At 47.9% G+C, this 21,120-nt stretch overlaps 1 protein-coding gene across 1 annotated transcript; it reads left to right on the forward strand.

Annotated features, from left to right (window-relative positions):
- Nucleotides 1-17,205: 17,205 nt before the first annotated feature.
- Nucleotides 17,206-20,903, forward strand: NHP2 (NHP2 ribonucleoprotein). Its single transcript, XM_006175744.3, has 4 exons — nt 17,206-17,448; nt 17,534-17,603; nt 19,780-19,885; nt 20,524-20,903. The coding sequence occupies exons 1-4, from the start codon at nt 17,289-17,291 to the stop codon at nt 20,647-20,649; spliced, it is 462 nt and encodes a 153-aa protein (XP_006175806.1). The 5' UTR covers nt 17,206-17,288; the 3' UTR covers nt 20,650-20,903.
- The last annotated feature ends 217 nt before the right edge of the window (nt 20,904-21,120 follow it).

A 21,120-nucleotide genomic window follows, 5' to 3' on the forward strand; every position in this document is an offset into this window, starting at 1 on the left:
CCAAAAGAGGAAACAGCTCTAAGAAATCTCGGAAACCAGGGTCCCCGGCTGGAAATGGCAGAACCCGGCCTTCAGCGATTGGGCGCTTAGTGTCCTCCAGGGTCCTTGGCCTGGCTGGGAGAAGTCGGGACGGAGCCCGCCCTGCCGCCTTGACCTTGGTGCTGTCTGAGCCACGCGCTCCCGCCCTTTCTGCCACCTCCCCTGGGGGCCAGATGCGGGGAGGGGGCGGAGTCCGCCAGGTGACTTGCCAGTGATGCTCCACCGAGATGTGGCGGGAGGAAGCGTTGGGAGTACCATATCCCCCAGTCTTAGGTCACCTGGCAACACCTGGACGATTAGCATCATATTTACACTTTTAGAGTCATTTATTTTTTGCTGAAATCAATTTTTAAGAAAAATTCACCACTTCCGTGAAATGATGAAGTTTGAGGGAAGGGAAGAATAGTCCTCTTTTTCTGGTAGAAAAACCCCTTACTATTTATATACTTGACCACCAAGCTTGAAAGGCCTGCATAATCCCGTGATTCCTTTTAATCAAATGGGTGACGGACCCCGAATGAACCAGGATTAAAACCTCTAAAGCCTGGGGATTACCAAATAACGGCAGAACAGTAGTAGCTGATGTTTCCTACTGGGTTCCTGCGGCCAGGCCCCGTGGTGGGCCGGGCGTTCTGTTTTCTCATCTGGTGTCCTAACAACCCTGTGGAAGGTGGTACCTACCAGTTTATAAATGAGAAAACAAGCCTAGAGTCCTGGTACAGAATTCACTTCCTAGTCTGACCAGCCAGTGTAGTTACCATAAGAATGTAAAATGTGACACTTTCACATTTGGAAAAAATAATTTTCAGATAATTTGAAAATTATTAGCCACACAACGCTGCATTTCCCCCAAAGTATCAACCACCTAGAGCTGGGGCACCCACCCCCCAGATTAGCAAATGCCTCTGGTTCATCCCAAGGTTCATCTGACCATTTCACTTTCAGGCTTGATTCTATGCCTGGAATTCACATATCTCCATAAAACCTTGGTCATGTCACTGAAATCTGGTGGTAAGGTTTCCAAGAAAGTCCCTAACAAACTCCACCCCAGCCCTTGCCCACCCACAGAAATAAGGGGGAGGGATTTGGTCACAGGTGAGCATGGGCATAGCTGCCCAAGCCATGAAGAAAATCCAAGCGATCAAGTTCAAAGTCAAATAGTCTGAGAATAGCCACAGGACATAACTACTGAGGCACTTAATCTTCTGCTCTCGTCCACATGGATTCTTTTAGCACAACTTGGGAAACACTTTCAGTGACATAAAAAGTCTGGATACCAACGTGTGGATGTTGCATCACAGTTTGCAAAATGCTTTCACCAACACTGCTTTATTGGAGCTTCAAAATAACTTTGCATGCAGTTATCGATAGTTTATACACCAAAACTCTGAAATCACACAGCTAAAATGACAGAGCCACTAAGCCAGCACTGGCAACTCCACGTTGTTCCCAGGGCTCCTGACTGCTGTAGGACAAGGAGGCTCTGAGCACCTGTGTCCCTTGGTCTAAATTAGATTTCATATCAGATTAAATGATTCTGAGGCTCAAATGAAGCAATGGCTCAGAAAGTACTTCACGAACCATAAAGAATGGCAGACAAATGGGGGTCAATCTCGGCACAGCATGCTTTTATATTGCACCCAAGGATGCTTCTGACAGGCAGCACGCTGGGATGTTTGGAAACAGCAGGAAGTCCCTTTGACACAAGGGACTCTTGTTATTGGGTCCCAGTTACAGACTTGAGTTAAGGGCATCTTCTATGACAATGAGGTTCTCAAATTAGCAAGCAGCCCAGTTACCCCTGAAGGTCCCTTAGAGTACAGTCCCCTGGCTTTGGGGATTCAGGCTGTCAGGCAATGTATGTGTAAGCATGTGTACAAGCACCAACTAGAATAGCAAGAACACAAAATGCATTTTTAAAGTTCTTTAAAAAAATTTTTTTGGCTAAGCTTGCAAGGTGGAAGTTGCAGGAGTTAATTGCAAACATGTTATACATGTAGTGGCGGACTCCCACGCGGGGGCCACTTCCCACAGCACAGCTCTACCACCTCCAGCTCCCTCACTCCAGGGCTGACTCTGGCTCCAGCCAGAGGAAGCTTTCTAAAACGTAAGTTGGATCTTGTCACACTCTTCGTGAAAACTTTGGCTGGTTTCCCAGTACTCTGAGGATGAAGTCTTGACCCTGAATCTGGGTGAGACAGTTGGGGCTCATAGAAGTCCGTGCCCTCCTCCCTCCAGCCTCTCTTGCTGTATGATCTGTGAGTGGAAGGGTCACTTCCAGGCCTGGGCAGTCAACACCAGGTGTGTTCTTCAGACCTCTCCTCCTCTGAAGACCACAGAGCCACATTATAGAGAGAGATGTTCGACCCACATCCAACTTGACATAAGCAAGAAATGAACCTGGACTAGGTCAAGCCATTGAGATATGGGAATTTATCTTTAATTGCAGCCTAGCGAAGCCTGACTGTCCCACTCAGCTTGAGAAGCCTGGCATGAGCCACCCCAGCCACATCTCATGCCCAGCTCTCCCCTCTAGCTGATTTCTTTCCTGGAACTCATCTGCACCCTCTTGTCTTTGCACCTGCTGTTCCCTCTGCCTGGAATACTCTTCCTCAAATTTCACTTGCCTACTCTGCGTATCTGTTTTGGGCAGAATTGTACCCGCCCAAAAGACATGTTCAGTTCCCAACCCGTGGTACCGGTGCCTGTGACCTTACTTGGAAATAGGATCTTTGCAGGTGTAATCAAGTTGAGGTCAGACTGAGGTAGGTAGGGCCTGATCCAATATGACTGGTGCCTTATAAGAAGAAAAGGCACACAAACAGACGGACACAGGAAAACACCACGTGATGACAGAGGCAGAGACTGGAGTGATGGTCTACAACCCAAGGGCCTTAGTTCAGGTTGCTATAACAGAATACCATGGACAGGTGGCTTAGACAACAAATTTATTTCTCACAGTTTTAGAGTCTGGGAAGTCCAAGATCAAAGTGTTGGCAGATCCGGTGTCTTGTGAGGGCCCCCTTCCTAGTTTGCAGAGGGCTCTCTTCTCATTGTATCTTCACATGGCAGAGAGCAAAGAGAAGCAAGCTGTCTCATGGCTCTCCTTAAAAGGGCACTAATTACATCATGAGGGCCCCACCCTCATGACCTCATCTAAACCCAGTTGCCTCCCAAAGGCCCCACTTCCAAACACTATCACACTGGGTTCTCAACAGATGGATTTGGAGAGACACAAACATTCAGTCCATAGCATGAATGTACACCAGTTGCCCACAACACCATAAGCTGGGAGAGAGGCATGAAGCAGATCCTCCCCTAAAGCCTTCAGAGGGAACATGGCCCTACCCACACCACGAATTTGGTCTCCTAGCCTCCAGAACTGTGAGACAGTCTATTTCTGTTGTTGTCACGCCGCCCTCCGCCCCTAGCTGGTGGTGCTTTATTACCGTAGCCCTAGCTGACTAATCCAACATCCATCAGACTTCAGCTGTGACAGGCCCCGAGGAAAGGCCCATCTCAGAGCACAGACTGTACAATATTGACGATGATCGTGAGTTCCATGAGGTCCTGCACCAGGTCTGTCTCCTTCACCCCAACATCTCCAGTGGGCAGCACTCCAATCTGTGCGGAATGAGTAAAAGATCTCCCAACCCGAGGTGACAAACTGGCTCCTAGTGGGCTGATTCTGACTCTTAGATGGGCTTGCTTGCCCCATGCAGTGTCTTGAACATTGTAAAGAATTATTTGCCTCCTCCCTTTGGAGCCAATTGAAGTAGCTGAGAGAACTCCTCTGAGCCCAGAGTGGCAGGCTTTGCTCCGCCAGTAGCTTTACCAAGAGAACCAGCAAGGAGCTGGCTGTTACCTCTTTCACAGAAAGGGAGCCATCCTCCCAACCTCTCACCAGAATGTGTGAGAGCAATGAGAGTTGGGAGAGTTAAGAATCAGCTCTCCTCGATGGCAAATGGCGTTGAAAGAAAATGTCCCACACGCCGATGTGTTATAATAAGAAAGTCTGCCTAGAAGAAGATGATCTGGGAAGGGAAGGAGACATTATTTACAGCTTTAAAACAGTGTTCGAAATGGGAAAATGAAGTACTTAACACTAAAAAAATTATTTGCCAACATTTACGAAGCATGATTTTTCTACAAAACATTGTATTTCCAGTTACTTTTGGAAAATTGTTGGATGCAGTCACACTGGGCTGCAGTCTCATGTGTCCAGCAGGCGGGACAGGTGCTGTCCAGCTCACTCCAGTCCCCACCAGGTCCTAATGTCTTGCTCTTGGGCCCCCTAAACTCACCTTCAGCAACTGAATGCATTAGGGATATCAGTCCCTAACTAGGCCTCCATGAAACTCAGCTTCTTCATCTTTAAAACAGGGATGACACACATAGATATTATATATATATAGTTATATATGTGTATAAAATATATATTATATTATGTATTATATAATATTGTATATATTGTGTATAATATATAATTATTGTATATGTGTGTGTAACTGAATCACTATGCTGTACATCAGAAATTAACACATTGTGTGAAAGGTAATTAATTAATTAATTAATTAAACTGTAAAACTAGGGATGACAGCACCTGCCCCTCCGCACTCCTACAGGGATGAGACTGTCCGCCAAGAGTTCAGCTGGGAGCCAGGCGGGCAGGAGGCAGAAGTGACAGCTGCTAGGGCTGCTAACAAGAATTACAATAGAGGCCCCCAGGGAAGACTCCTTCGCTTGATGGGCTCCCCATCCCGTCTCAAATCAAATTCTCCAGACAGACTCGGAAGATGTGGAGATGCTCTGCTAGCCAGTGCTCCCCTAACCCCGACCCACTAAGGTCACATTTGCAACAGCCACCTGTGCCTACTTGGAGTCTCAGAAGCAGCCTCTGGCCAGCAGAGGCTAATCAGAATTGTCTAGGACACCCTTCTGGAATCAGACTTCAATGGAAGATGCAGCATGTACAGACCTAACCCTCCAGTTTCCTTGGAGCTCGCAAGGCTGCCTTCAGTGAATGAGACATACAGAGGGGCCTGGTCTGGCTTCATGTCACAATCTCTGGCATAGCCTTTAAAACTTAAGCTTCCTCTGGGATTGGACTCTCACTTTTGTACAGCATTTCAGGCATGGGGATAGGGACAGATTTAGGGTGTACTGCTGCTGACCAGGTTGGAGAAAAGTCTATGAAATCAGGAAACACCTATGTCCTCTCTGAAAGGCAGCAGTGCCCCCTCAGAAGAGCAGCCTTGGCGGCTCCTTTGCATGGGGCTTAGCACTGGCCTGCTGTCTGATTCTGTACGACTCTTGAACAAAGAGTGATTTTTATATTTTTTAATGGTTGAAAAAAAATCAAAAGAATAGTGTTTCATGACACATAAATTCTATGAAACCCAAAGTTAGTTTCCATAAATAATGTTTTAAATTCTGCCAATAAAAATGTATGGAAATGTTTCATTTCTTCTCATATTATTTACCTACCTACATAATATCATCCAAATTTTGCCTCTTGGCCCACATAGCCAAAAATACTTACTATCTGATGCTATAAAGGGCAAGTTTGCCCATCTAGATCCCTAAACTCCAATACAGGAGCTCCAGATTTGGCTTTGGAATTAGAAGGCCCGGCTCAAATCCCAGCTCCTGTACGTCCCAACTCTGAGACTTAGAACAAGTTATTTCTCCTTTTTGAGCCTCAATTTTCTTCGTTTGAAAGTCTGGCCAGCACTCAAAGGGCGTAAAGAGGGTGAAAACCCAGCGCCTGCCGTAGATCTGGCCACTCATTCACTAGTTTCCAGTCCCCAAGTCTCATTCCAGTTTCAGTCTGCACATCTCCAGCTGCAACACCTGTCCACCGAGCCCCTGTCACCTCATTGGGTACCTTGTCCAGGTGATGCTCGGGTCAGTCGCCGCCTTCCAACATCCTCAGCAATCTCCATCTCCACTGGCAGGGGTCCCACATAGGTGGCTTCTCAATCCGTTTGGCAGCGCAACTCGCCGTCTGCCTGGAATAGCCTCCCTTCTTCCTCACCTTCCTCAGATTCTGTTTCCTCCAAGATGATACCCACCTGCCCCAGCGCCGCCCACTTTGCAGCCCCAGCAGTCCCCTTGGGCTCACAGGTCTGCCTTTCCTCAGGTCAACGGCAGCACTTCCGGCACGCCCGAGGGGTGATCTGGGCATGCGCACAGGTCTGATCCCTGCAGGTGAGGACCAGTTTCCAGCCCAGCCCTGCCCAGCCCTCTCCGCATTCTTAAGACTGCCCCAGTGAGGCGCGGCCCAGATTTCCAGGACCACGTTCTTCCCTTCCCCTTGAGCTCCGTGACAGAAACCTCATCAATTCTGACATCCAGTATCTGAATCTTGACTGCTCCCTTTTTCAGCAGAGCCCCGACCCATGGACTCCCCTGCCCATCTTGCCCAGTCCCAACGGCTTCTGCTTTATAGAACCAGCTCCAGTCATGCTCTCTCCTGGGCCCAGGTCGGCCTGGTCACCACCGGCTTATGCTGGGCTCGCCTTGGCTCTAGGGCAGGGCCCACCCCACCCATTTTCCTTCATCACCTCCTGCCAGTAAATCTTTGCCTCCTGGGGAAGTGTGTCTTCTAAAATTGACCCTCCCTTTGGCTGTTAGGTCAAAACCACTTCCAGCAATGAAGAACAATGTCCTAGAGTTGAACTTGTGGCCAACAAGTTCTCCCGTCCCCAGTTAATGTTCCTCCATTTTGCCAAAGAGGTGAGAACTAGCCTCCCACTCACTGGTGGGACCTTGAGCCCTGACCCATGGTGGGAGCAGCTTCCTCATGTCAGTCACCAGATTTTCCTTCCACATTCTAACCGCTTCTCAAGTTTCTTTTCCCTCCACACATTTTTATTGGGATATAATTGACATACTATAAAATCCACCCACTTACAGTGTACAATTCAATGGTTTTGGCATATTCACAGGGCTGGGCAAGGTCATTATAATCTCAGTTTAGATTATGTGCATCACCTAAAAAATCCCTTGCCCTTATGTCATTCCCATCCCCCCCTCCAGCCCCCACAAGCACTAGTCTACTCTGCATCTCCATAGATTTGCCTATTCTGGATGTTTTATGTAAATGGAATCATATAGCGCATGGCATTTAGTGTCTGGCCTCTTTCACTTAGCGTAATTTTTTCAATGTTCATCCGTATTACAGTGTGTATTGGTACTTCTTCATTCTACCTTTTTATTGCCAAATAATTTTCCACTTCTTTTGCTGGTTTCCCCCCCAGAGACTGAATTTCAAACATGTTGAAGCACCTCAAGATTCAACCCTCCTCCTTTCTTCATCTCTACCTACTCAGCCCCCAGGTGATATCATACAGTCTCTTGGCACAAAAGACCATGTATGCAAATGACCCACGAATCTCTCTCTCTCTAGTCTGGCCCTTTCCCATGAGCTCCAGACACACAGGTCCCACGGCCTCCTCCATGTCCCCACTTGGAGGTCATCTCAGGCATCAGGCTTGACACAACCAATACAAGCACACCACAGCACATCAATTATACTTCAATTTTTAAAAATAACTTAAAAAAAACCGGTCTGCGCTCAGTTGTGAGTATTGATGGAAGAATAAGCAAACACAACCTAACAGCACATTAATAATAATTTTAAACCTTACAAAGAAGGCTTATTCCAGAAAGGCAAGGATGGTTTAATATTAAGAACTCTGTTAAGATAATGCACCATATTAAGAGATTAAATGAGGGAAGAAGTCTTATCAACACATACTAACAGGGAAATTGATAAATCTCAACATATATTTTTAGTAAACATTCTTGGTAAAACAGAATAAGGTAAACATTTATAAAAGCACCCCAAATGTCAGCTTCCAGAAGCACTTTCATTAAAGCAAGAAATGACACAAACTTGTCTTCTTCTATTTATTATTTAACCTTTTCTGGTTGTACAACCAATGTAATTGGACAAGAGAAAGAAATTAGAGGTATAAAAACAGGAAAAGAGTAGGCAAAACCATCACCATTCACAAATAATGTTATCATATATGAGGAAAACCCAAAGAGAATTAACCAGAACACTATTCTAAGCTATAAAAGAATTCAGTATCGTGACCTGTATATATGCCAACAACAATCAGAAGATAGAAAGACCTAAAACACCTAGGAATACACTTAAGATAAAAATGAAGAAAATTTGAAATACTGAGCACACAAAAGATCCAAGCAAACAGGAAGATTCAACATTATGATAATGCCAAACCTCTCGCAGACACTTGATAAAAGAATTTGTTAATGCTATCCTAATAAAAACACCAAAAATGTAATAGGAACAATCTCCTACTGTAAAAAATAAGATTCAGACTTATTTTTTATTTATTCAGTATATGTGCATAATATACTACCATTTCTATGGAAAAGCATTTTTACAGAGATAAGATCTGGACTGTCTATGGAAGGCAATGTAGGAAATGGGTCTCATTGGTTGCTTCTGGTTAGTAAAATGGGTGACTGAAATGGGTGGGAGGGACATTGTTCACTGTATAACTTTTTGTTACCATTTTGAACCATGTGACTATAATACTTACTCAAATTTTTTGAAAACTGAAAACAACCATATTTCTATTTTTTAAAATATTTTAAGGGCTCTGTGTTGCCAGCAAGTGATTTAGGTATCCAAGAACTTCCAGAACTGGACTCCAAATAATGGTATTTGATGACAACAGATTGGTGAGGAGAGGGGAAGCCACTGGCACCACCACCACCTTCCAAATTAAGGAACTACAGTGAGTACAGCCCATGTGCCAAATCTAGCCCGCTCTCTGTTTTTACACACAAGTTTTATTGGAAACTCCACATCCATTTGTTTACATATTGCCCAGAGCGGCTTTCATAGTGTCACAGCAGAGTTGAATGGCTGTAACAGACACTGTATAGCCCACAAAGCCTAGAATATTCACTGTCTGGCTCCTGACAGAAAACCTCTGCCGAGTCTTCACCTACATCGGGCGGACTCTGGAAGCCAAGGTCTCCCAGTCAAGCCCCAAACACTCCCAACCCAGTTTCTGCCCCAGTTTGCTCCACTCCAGCCTGGCTGCCCTCCTCTCTGTCCCTCTTAAACAAAGAAAAAGATAGATTCCTCTTTCCATGTGTGGACAGAAGCTGAGCGTGGTCAGGTTTCCGTCCCTCCTCAGCAGTACTGGGGGCTGCGGAGGAGGTACACAGGACTGGGAAGGGGACGTCCAGCTGCTCCCCGAATCCTGCCTCTCCCCATTCCCAGCTAAGCGCTGACTGAGGGAGGGAGGGGAGCCTGGTCCCTGGTTTGCTCTGTGGTCCAGGGCGAGTCGCTGCCTCTCCAAGCTCTCCTTCCCCTCTGTTATGGGGGGGAGGGGGAGGGGGACTAGGTGGGGCCTAAGGATTCTTCGAGTTCTCACATTCTAGGAGTAGGACCGTGAACTCCAGGCCCCTCCAAAGGCAAAGCAAGAAACCAGCTGTCAACAGAGCAGTCATAAAAAGTTCATAAGCCAGAGCCGCCACACCCAGTCCCGGTGATTCCTCACTGCTCCACGGGGTAGGCCTACGTGTGAGGAGGAGGAGACGTAAGCCTGGCCAGCGGGTTGAAATCAGCCCACTCGACAGACCCCGGGCTCAGGCAGTGACAGTGTCACCTGCTTTCTCCATCCCATCACATTTCGTGGAATCAACGACTCTGGGACAGGCTCAGAGGCAGAGGCCCTTCCACGGAGACTCCCAGATCTCCACCTGCACCTGGGACTCAGGTCTCCCTGCAGCTCCAGCCACATCCACAGGGGCCAACGTTGATCCAGCACTTTTTCTAAGTCTCTGAGCCTCTCCACAACCTGATGAGGTGGGGACTATCACTGTCCACGCCAAGCCCTCCTGGGCCTATTTTCTCAGCCAGCCTTTCCTGACCCGCCACTCTACCTGTGTTTTCAATTCAGTGAATGCATCCAGAAATTGGTGTGTTCATTTTCTACTGTTGTTGTAACATATGACCACTAGTGTCTTAAAACAATAAATATCCTTTTATTCTTTCACAGGTCCGCAGGTCACAAGTCCGGGATGGCATGGCTGGGTTCTCTGATAGGCGCTTACAAGTGTAAAATCAAACTTTCCAACTGCCGTGATCTCATCTGGCCCTTGGGATCCTCCTCCAAGTTCATCCCTGCTGTTGGCAGGACTCGGTTCCTTGTGGTTGTTGGACTGGGATCCCCATTTCCTGTCGGCCAGGGATGGTTCTCAGCTCCTTGCAGCTGCTCTTTGGTCCTTGCATGTGGCTCCCTCCAGCATCAGGTGCCAGGTTCAAATCTGATTCCCCTTCAGCCACCAGCAGAGGAAGCCCCCCAGGCGTATTGTCCACCCCCCTGTTTTTCCACAGTTGCCTGAATGCTCTTCCAAAAGCATGAAACTAACCAGGTTAACCCCCAAGTTAAACTCTTGCTCCCCAGTAGCCTCAAGATCTAAGCAAAATTCTGTAAAGTCCATTCACTCAAATGTTTTCTGAGCACTGACTCCCTGCCAGGTACCAGATCCACAGACAGACTCTGCCCTCCTGGAGCTCTCTGTGTTGTGGGACAGAGGGACCCCGACAGGAGTGTGGCTTCAGTAAGCAGTGACAGTGGCCATCATGTGAGCCCTGCCACCGGCTGTCTTCAGCTTTGGACTCTCCCCACCCCACCTCCAGGCTTTCCCAGCACCCCTCCCCCCACTCTCCCATTCCACAAATCTCAGGAGCAAGCAGCTTTTTCCCAGATCCCTTTCTAGGTTCCAGTTCAATACTCTTAGAGCGCCTGATACTTCCCCATCATGGGATGCAGCAGCGGAGTTCATAGGGAGCCTCTGGGGAGTCAAGAACTTTCTCGAGCTCACCAGCATTCCCTCTAACGTGTGGCATGGTGTTCAACACATCCCAGGTGCTCAGTACATTTTTTTTGGAATGACTGCAAAGTCTGAAAGGCAACGGTGGAGACCCAAACCTCCTCAGTGTCCCTTCTATTCCTGACAGTTTGCCAAGTCTGCAGAAAATGCTGGCAGCAAAAACTCCAGCTGCTCAAAGTTCTAGCCCTTGGATGCCCCCCTTGGCACCCCCTGGCCTGACCCTAGCTGTAAACTGCAGCTGATCCCCCAGGATGTTGCTGCTTGGGAATCAGCTATTTAAGAACCAGAGCTAGCTCCACCACATGAAGTCTGGCATGCATGCCAGTGTCGATTCCAGGAGGCCAAGAGGAAAGGAAGAGATTTTCTGGGCACATGAACAGAAATTGTGCCCATCAAGCAATTGCTCAAGAATCCCATGAAGCAGTGGGAGGCAGCGTGGAATCCTGGAGACAGGGCAGGTTTTGCACGCATACACACACACACATACACACATCTACACTCCAGCAACATCTACCAAAACAGCAAAGAAAATGAGAGCGTCTCCAACAGAGGAGAAATCTCCCTGATTTTTGAAAGCATGCAAAGGCAATGGAAGAGGGTAACAGATGAAGCGGGTGGTGAGAGCTGCAGTCTAGGAGAGGCTGCGGGGGGGAGGCGGGGGGACTGCAGAGGAAACTGGCCCGAGCAGCATCCACAGGCTCCAGGACTGTGTGAGTGGGAGTCAGACTGAAACAGGGGCGGCACTGGCACCCACCGCCTCCTCCTCCCTCCAGGCAGCCCCAGACCAAAAGCCCATCTGGGAAAAGTGCGGGCTTTTGGTAGGTGTTGGTGGCTGGAAGAAGAGCCTGTCTCAGGCTGTGACTGGGGATCCGGGGCTGACGATGGGCTCATGGCCACCCTCTTCCCATCACCAGCTGGAGCCCCCAGCCCACGGCAGGCGCCTGGACACAGAGCGCCCAACCAGAACACACAGCACCTCGTGAAACTGCCTCAGCTTCTCATCTGTCAAATGCCTGGATGAGGTGGTCCCTAGGGTCCCTTGGACTTCTTAAAATATCATGCTGTCCACTAATTTTATCCCTGCCAGAAATCAAAGCCACTCGCTACGGCTGGCCCAGGTCACTGACTGGGAGAGAGGGACGGAGAGTCAGGGCCGAGGCCGCACATGAGAAAGTGCCTAGCAACATGGGCCCAGCCCTCAGCACCATCAGAAAACCTATTAGATATTAAAAATAGTTTAAAAAAAACAAACAAACCAAACACTAGAGCCTTCAAAGCAGCTTCATACTAGAAAAAGAACAGAGAGACTGGAAAGAGATCCAAGCACATATTAGAGTCCAGCACAACACAAAGGCATTTTAAATGAATGGATGGAAAGAGGAAGGATTCAATCAATGGCCTGAGGACAATGGCGAACCACCTGGAAAAAAGCGAAGTTGGAGCCCTGCCTTGTTCCTCACACTCACATTAAAACTGATGATCAAAATTTTTCATATAAACGGTGAAACCACAAAAGCACTAGAAAATTTTCCTTTGAATACAAAAAGCTTTTCTAAAGCACTAAGAGACAACCCTATAGAAAGACTGGGCAAGGATAGAATAGAGAGTTCACAGAAAAAGAAACATAAATGACCTATAAAAATATAAACCGTCTAGCCTCCTTCTGAACTAAAGAAATGTAAATGAACGCAGACACTATTTCTCCCCGCTGGATCATCACCGCCCCTCCTCCTCCTGATAAAAGGCTGCTAAAACCCAGTCTTCGCAAGCGATGTAGAGACAATATCAGAACATTGTAAACCGCACCTCTTTAGAGGACAATTGGACCATACCACACCCATCAAAACCTAAATGTTAGAGATTTTTCCCCGGATAGACTCACAAAAGTACCAAAGATACTACACAAGATTCATTGCAAATTTATTCAAAATAGTAAAAACACTAAAAACAAAACTAAAGTCCATCACTAGGAGCTGGTCAACTACATTACGGAAATGCTTACAACGTGATATGACAACACATTAAAAGAATGAGATTTATCCCTATGGCGAAAATAGGAAAATTTCCCAAGATATATTGATAAGTGGAAACAAATTGCCAGACAGTGTATTATATCATTTAATGTATGTAAACAAATATATTTGCACGTATACACAATAAAACTTAATGGTAAGTGTCTCTGGAGGAATAGGGGTTGAGGCGGAAGGATGTTTAACTTTTTGTTTTATATTCTTATGTACTATCTGAAAAAAAATTTTAATGTGAATATTATCACCTTTCAAATAATACATTTTAAATTCCAAAGCCAAAATCCTGACCCTAAAGAAACCCAACTTTCTCAAGTGCCAAGCTGACTTTTCTAAGCAGTTAGCTTTATGCAGTAAGGTGCATAAAGCACCTAAGCAGTTGTGTCTGAGGAAGGTTCTACCTTCCAGAATCCCACTGATGGTCCCTCTCTCCTTAGGCTCTGTCCTGAAATCTCAGGCTTCTCTTCTGGGGAGACACCAATTGCAAACTTCTATTTGAACATCAGCTTCTAGAGAAAGCATCTAGCTTGATAAATAAGAAGGCGAGGGGATAGCTCAGTGGTAGAGCACATGCTTAGCATGCACGAGGTCCTGGGTTCAATCCCCAGTACTTCCATTAAAATAAGTAAATAAATAAACCTAATTATCTCTCCCCATAAAGAAGAAAAATTAAGTCAATTAAAAACTCATCCTTAATTTTAAAATGGGCAAATAAACATTTCTACAAAAGTACACAAACAGCCAATAAGCACCTGAAAAGTTGCTCAACATCATTAACCATCAGGGAAATGCAAATCAAACCCACAATGAGATACCACTTCACACCCTCTAGGATGACTAGAAGGAAAAAGTCAGATTACAGTAAGTATTGATGAGAATGAGGAGAAATTGGAACGCTTGCATGCTGCTGGTAAGAATGTAAAATGGTGCAGCCACTTTGCAAGACAGCCTGGTATTTCCCCCAAAAGTTAACAAGTTACCATATGACCCAGCAATTCTTTTCTAAGTATATATCCAAGAGAAGAATAAAAAACATATGCCCACATGAAAACTTACACGTGAATGTTCAAAGCAGCGCTATTCACAACAGCCAAAAGGTGGAAACAACCCAGTCCATCAACTGATGAATGGATAAAACATGGTGTATCCAAAGAGTGGACTGTTGTGTAGCAATGGCGCTATGACGCGTGCTACAACATGGACAAACCTTGAAAACATGCTAAGTGAAAGAAGACAGACACAAGAGGCCGTGTACTATAATGATCCCGTTTCTGTGAAATGTCCAGAACAGGGACATCTATAGACAGAAAGTAGATTAGTGGTTACTTAGGCCCGGGGAGGATGAGGGGACAGAGGTGACAGCTAAAGGGTGTGGGGCTCTCTTTGAAGCAATGAAAATGTCCTAAAATTGATTGTGGTGATGGCTGGACAACTCGGTGAATATACTACAACCACTGAACTGTATATTTTAAATGGGTTAATTATATATAGGAATTATATCTCAATTTACTTTTTAGACAGTTTTTATAGTTTATTCATTTTTATTTTATTAATGTTTTGAAGGAGGGAGGTAATTAAGTTTATTTGTTTATTTCCTTTTTTTTTTTTAAATGGAGGTTCTGGAGATTGAACCCAGGACCTCATGCATGCTAAGCATGTGCTCTACCACTGAGCTATACCCTCCTCCCATATATCTCAGTTAAAAAAAAAAATCATCATCCTCCCCAACTTTTTAAAAGATAGGACCTTAGTCCATCTAGGTCTAAATTTCACATTTTATAGACAAGGCACTGAAGCCCAGAGAGGTTAAATGAATTGCCCAGTGTCATTTGTCATTTAGAACCCTGATCTCCGGACCCATTAGCCATTACATTCTCACCCAGTATACACTGCTTCAAGTGAGTGTGAGTGGCCATTCAAACAAAATCAGTGAAGTCACACAAACCACCTCGGATCTGGCACAAATCTCCGAGACCAGTGTGAGAAATACACTGTGGGGTTTACTGAAGATAGATTTGTTCTTGGTACTTCATTGTTTTATGGCTCAAAAAGCTGACACTTGTGACCTGGCCAGGCCAAGATTCCTATACTTTCACTACCCAGCCACATTTCATAACCTTTGAGCTAAAGTTGAACACGAAGTCACAGGAGGTGAGCAGAGCATTGGAGACTAGTGGACCAGGGTTCAAATTCAGCTTTGTGTGAGCGGGATGGAGCAATCCCCTTTATGAGCCTCCGTAAAATTATGAATAATAAAGGTATTCTTTGAGAGCACTGGATAAGACATTACACTTGGCGCATAAATGTTAATTCCTTCCTTCTTCCACATGAGAACTGAGAGGCCTTCATAACCAAGACCAGTCAAGCACATTTGCCTCAATTGGGTTTCCCAGGGGTGAAATTCTCCACGGAAATCGTCATGCCCCGTGCACACGTCTGGGAGCACCTTTCCCCTTTGCAACCCTGACACGTTGTTACCCACCCCACAAGGCTGAAAGAGGAGCAGAAAACCATCCTGCAGAGCCCTGCCAGCCTTGTTCTCAGAGGAGCTCTGCTCTCACTTGCCTCTTGGGGAGGTCTCCCCAGGGAGGGCCAGAACTGTTACTGTAGGACTGAGGAAGAGGGAACAGCGGGGGGAGGGTCTGGGGTGAGAAATTGTATAGCAATGCAGTGGACAGTCAGGCAATGCTGGCAGTAACCCCTAGTCCTAAAGTTCAGGAGCCACTATATTTTCTCAAGAGATTCCAAAGTGAAAACATTTAAAAGGTTAATTTGGGGTTACACTGTGCATACAACCTTTGTTTATTTTCAAATTATTTTTTGTTTCTTATGTAACATATTCTCAGTGTTCAACTGATGTATTTTTCCATTTGTGAAATTATTTGGGGTCTAAGGTTAGCATGAATTGTATCCTAATTTTCTTTATTAAAATACGAAATTTAAAAAAAAACTACTACTTTTTTTGTGTAAGGACTGCACTTGGTTACAGGGTTTAAAGGTTAGGTTTTCAGTTGGCTTAACCACCCTGTGCTGGCAAGGCCAGCTGCAGACTTCTGAAGTTCCACTTTCTGGCCTGTTCCACCACCACAAAAATGGCAGGCCTACCACCGCAAAATCAAAGGCAATTAACTTATAGCAATGATCAAATTAATATTCATCCAATGTTCCAAGACAAGGTACAAGAAATAAGTCAGAGGTACAAGTCCACCGCAACCCAGGCCTGCTGGCCTCCCCAGCGTCACCGTCCACTAATCCTCTACAGACAACTGCAAACGGGGCGCCTACTCAGAGCTCTCCCCCGCCACACCTCCAAGTCTCAGACCCAGCGCCGGTCCCCAGCGTTCACGCTGCCTTCCCGAAGCTCAGCAACCGCCAGCTGTTTCTGCGATGTGTGCCGTGTGTGCGGTGCCAGGTGGCGGTAGGAACCAGGGGAAACAGGGTTATGGTTGCCGGTGGGGGGTCGGCTGGACTGCAGTCTCAGACACGGTGCTCGGGAGAACCTCTCCCGCGGGAAATACCTGAGTGGGAAGGGTGGGAGCGAGCCCCGTTCTACGGGGAAGAGCGGTCCAGACCGAGCGCTCAGTGAGCGGGGCCACCCCTCGCCAGGAAAGAGAAAGCAGAGTGGGAGAAGTGCTGGTGTCAGACTCTATCTTAACCTTGGCAACTAGGGTGCACCCCTCGGGCGGGACCAGCTGCGGGCTCGGGACCTGACCAGGCTCCGTGCGGCGCATCTGAGGATCGGATTCGAAGGAGATTTGGAATCGCACGGAGCAGACTCCCATTCTTCCACGCCGCATTTTAGGCAAGGATTCCGTCCCCTTAGACGTGGTCACGTCCCCGCAGGTACACGCTCCTCCTCCTCCCGCCGCCGGGAAGGGAGAAGCCGGACTCTCAGAGGAGCCCAAGTGGGTGTCCTAGTCCCTCCCCACCGTCTCCGGGCCCCGCCTCCCTCGGGGCTCCGCCTTGTACAGGCCCCGCCTTCCCCAGCCCCCGCCTTTTCCAGGCCTGCCTTCCCCAGGCCCCCGCCTTCCCCGGGTCCCGCCTTCTCCGGGCCCCGCCCCTCGCCTCAGACTCCCTCCGACTCAGACCCTAATCCGCTCGGCCTTGCCCCGCCTCAGTTATGGGAGTGATCCCGCCCCTACGGCCTAGACTCCGCCCCCACCCGCTGTATTTAAGGAGTTGAGCTTCAACGATTGGTCTGAGTCAGAGACCCGGGTTCCTAATTGGCTGTGGTGTACCGCCGGCTTTCCGCAGAGGGGCATGACCCGGAAGTGATTCCTGAAGCTCCGCGTGGGTTCGCAACTGAGGTGCTCGATTGCCCCCACGGTCGCTGTGATGACCAAAATGAAGGCAGATTCGGATGGGCGGGAGGCTCAGGCGGACGCGTGCAGCGGGGAGCGCACTTACCATGAGCTGCTGGTGAATCTGAACCCCATTGCCCAGCCCCTGGCTTCTCGCCGCCTCACGCGGAAGCTCTACAAATGCATCAAGAAAGGTGCGGCGGACCTGGGTGGGCCGGGCCGGGCCGGGACTCGGGTGGTGGGTCAAGGCCCCCCAGACTGACTCTCCTGTCGTGGCAGCCGTGAAACAGAAGCAGATTCGGCGCGGGGTGAAGGAGGTTCAGAAATTTATCAACAAAGGCGAAAAAGGGTAAGAACCCCCTCCCGCCGGATTTTGCTTTTCAAAACGGTCCCAAAGTATCCCTGCTACTTAGTAAGGTAGTCGGTAAGAGTGCTCTGACAGCCTCATATGCAGAAGATAATTAGTCGGTAAATTCTCTTCAGTACAGATGCCGATACATACTTACTCGAGCTCAAAGGGACACCACGGGGAAAGTGAATTCCAAGGGAAGCGAATCGTATAAGCCTACTCACTTAGGGCAGATCCCAGCTTCATTCATTCAGCGACTATTTACTGAGTGTCTACTCTTTTTCAGGCACTGTGCTATGCGGAGACAATGACATTAATCAACTACACACAAAATTACAAGTTGTAGAAAGAAAAGGACAGGGTGCAGTGAGGATGACTTCATTAACCTACATCTCTCTTTTCTGGCATTTATCAGAATCTGAAACTTACTTGCATATTTATTCCCTGTATCTCCCACTCAAGCTAGACAGTAAGTTCTTTAAGAACAAGATAAAGCCTGACTGACTGCTTTATTTCCAGAAGTGTCTGGTACATTGTAGGTGCTCAAGAGATACGTAATGCTTGTGGGGATTTGATGCTCATTGAGGAGTCTGACCTAGGTGGAGTAGCTGAGGTCTGAAGATACAGGAATTGGTGTGTGTGTTTGGCGGGACGCAGGGCATTCTGTGAGAAGAAAGTGGATCCCGGGGCAGGAGAAGGTTGTGGTGTGCAGAAGTGTTAAACTGTCTCATGGGGCTTCGTAAGCTGTGGTAAGTTTAATTTTTGTACTCAAGAGCTTTGGACGCCAGAAGGCTAAAGCCAGGGAGTGACATAATTATGTTTACACCTTAAGATTTTTCTGGAAACTTTGGAAAGGATCAGAGGTGGAAGAAGAGATGGGGAAATTGAGATAGGAGGCTGCTGCGGTGTAGAAGAGGTGAGGGCAATTTTGATTTCGATGGTGATGGCAGAGATGGAGAGAATTAAAGTTGACAGATGAGAGGATTTTCGGACGTGGATAGAGGATGTATGGATGCCAGGCAAACGGACAGAGGGCCCACTCATGAGACAGTGAACAGTGGAGGGGGCCAGATTTGTATGGGAAGATCGCGAATTTGGTTTTAGACAAGTTTTTGAGGTGCCTTTTAAACACATCACCCCTTTGCCCAGAGAACTGTCAGACAGGCCCGTGGCTATTTGGTTTTGCGGCCTGGGAGAGGGTCTGGCTGGAGAGAATAGATTTGGGGGTTGTCAACACATAGATGGCACTTGAAGCCGTGGTTATGGATGGGTCATAACCCATATGGGATGTCAGCTGAGTGCTGACAGGGTAGCCAAGGACCAAGCTGTGGGAACACCAGCACTTAAAGACTACTCAGAGGAAGAAGAGCCTGCAGAGGACGAGAGCCTACAAGACAAAAGGAAAACTAGGGGTGTGCATGCAGTGCTTTGAACCGAGAGCTCTTTCCTTGTGTTTTCCTCTCACTCCCCTGCGGAACAGACTCTTCCTCTGTGTCTTCAGGAGTTCAGAGGCCCTTGCCCCAGAACCCCGACACTTTACCAACTAGGAGCCCTAACTGAGGGTTCTCTGGCAAGCTTTTTTTGGTTCCCTGTCACTCTAGGGACTGAGCCTTACACTCAGGGCCCTTGGGTATGGCCCTGCTAATCTCTTTAGCCTTCTTGTCTGCCCCATCCCCATCCCCATCCTGGATTCCAAAGCCATCCCTGGCTCCCCACAGCCAGCCCCTGTGTATCTGGTGCCATTCTGATTCTCTCAACCTTAAAGGTTTTTCCCTGCCTCAGCCCCTCCATGGGCTGCCTGGCAGATGTTCATTTCAGCTTTCCATTCAGGTGTCACCTCCTGATTACTCTTTTGATTGTCCAGGAGAGCTGAGCTCTTATTCATTGGCATCCCTCCCATACCTTATCTGTCCCAGCACAATACTATTTGGCACACTTGGTGACATTTACTTATTGCCAAGCAATAGAGATCACCTTCCCAGAGGAATGCACTCACCAAACAAATCTGCACACACTTCTAGAGTTTGGGAGACAAACATTAATAATTAGGCTCCTTGAGGTCAGCGGCCATCGTACCCATCTCTGTGCCCTCAAGGCCCATCCTTAGTGGTAAGGCACTCACAACTGAAAGAGGGGATGAGCAAGCTCGAAATGACAGTGGTTTCTCCCATTTCAGGATCATGGTTTTGGCAGGAGACACATTACCCATTGAGGTATACTGTCATCTCCCAGTTATGTGTGAAGACCGGAATCTGCCCTACGTCTATATCCCCTCTAAGACGGTAAAGAGCATGTGAGCCCCTCGATCTTGGTCAGTGCAGGAGGAGGGGGTCTGGGGTTGGGTGTGTGGCAGCAGGCCACTGTGGGAAAGAGCACAAGCTTTGGAGTTGAGACAGGCCCGGATGGATTCTTGGCTCTGCTGCTTCCTAGATGTGGGACTGCAGATAAGTTTCCTCTCTGCGCTTGTGAAATGGGAATCCCCTTCTCCATGGACAGTGGGAATGAAACAGAAGGTGTACTTGGATGTGTTGGTCCTATTAGGTGGGTGCAGTGTCCAGAGGGGGTGTTCTGGGGACCTGCCACTGTCCTTATCCTTACATAGCAGGGGCCATAGGTCTGGGGTCCAGGGAGTGGGGGATGGCAGGGACCTGGCAAGCACAGGCCCTGCCTAAGGGGACAGCCCCTGCTGGGCTGGAGCCCTTTCACAGTTGCTGGGTGGGAATATAGCCCAGTGTTGCTGGACCACAGCTCGAACATTTGCTGAGTTTAAATGATGGCAACCAATTCAAAATGTTTTTAATGTTGATGGGCAGCACGTCTGTGGGCTGGATTAGGCTGGTGGGTCATCACTATGAGACTCCCTGGTACACAGGTTATGTGGCTTTTTTTCCAAACAGCCTTTCTCTTTCCTTCTCTACAGGACCTGGGTGCAGCCGCTGGCTCCAAGCGCCCCACCTGCGTGATAATGGTCAAGCCCCACGAGGAATACCAGGAGGCCTACGACGAGTGCCTGGAGGAGGTGCAAGCTCTGCCCCCGCCCATGTGAAGGACTTCGGCAGCAACCTGGGCACCTGCTCCAGAAGCTGTTGGGCTGGCGGCAGGCCAGCTGGCTGCCCTCCTGCTGCCCACACTCACAGCATCTCCCTGGTCCCCGGAGGCACGGATTCTTCCCAGACAGCTCCAGCAGCTAGGTCTCCACAGCAAAGCCGGCAACTTCTCCATCATTGCTGTTTCCTGTTGAGCTTCAACGAAGACGGTTCCAAGAATGTGGTGTAGGGGAAGTAAATGCTGAAACTAAAATGTGAGCCTGTGGGTGTTTTTTTTAAACAGCAGCTACTCGTGGGGCCAAGGAGTTGGTGGGCAGGAAGGAGCAGAAGCAGGCTTTCTCACTGGAGAACCTGAGCCCTTCAGGAATGTTCAGTGCCAATGCCTGGCTGTCAGGGCTGGTGCTAGACTCCAGCTGAGCAGACTCCGCTGCCCACCCCCGAGCTTTCCACGCCCGCTTGCAGAGTAGGTG

This window comes from Camelus ferus, chromosome 22, assembly GCF_009834535.1.
Source record: "Camelus ferus isolate YT-003-E chromosome 22, BCGSAC_Cfer_1.0, whole genome shotgun sequence".
NCBI lineage: Eukaryota > Metazoa > Chordata > Mammalia > Artiodactyla > Camelidae > Camelus > Camelus ferus.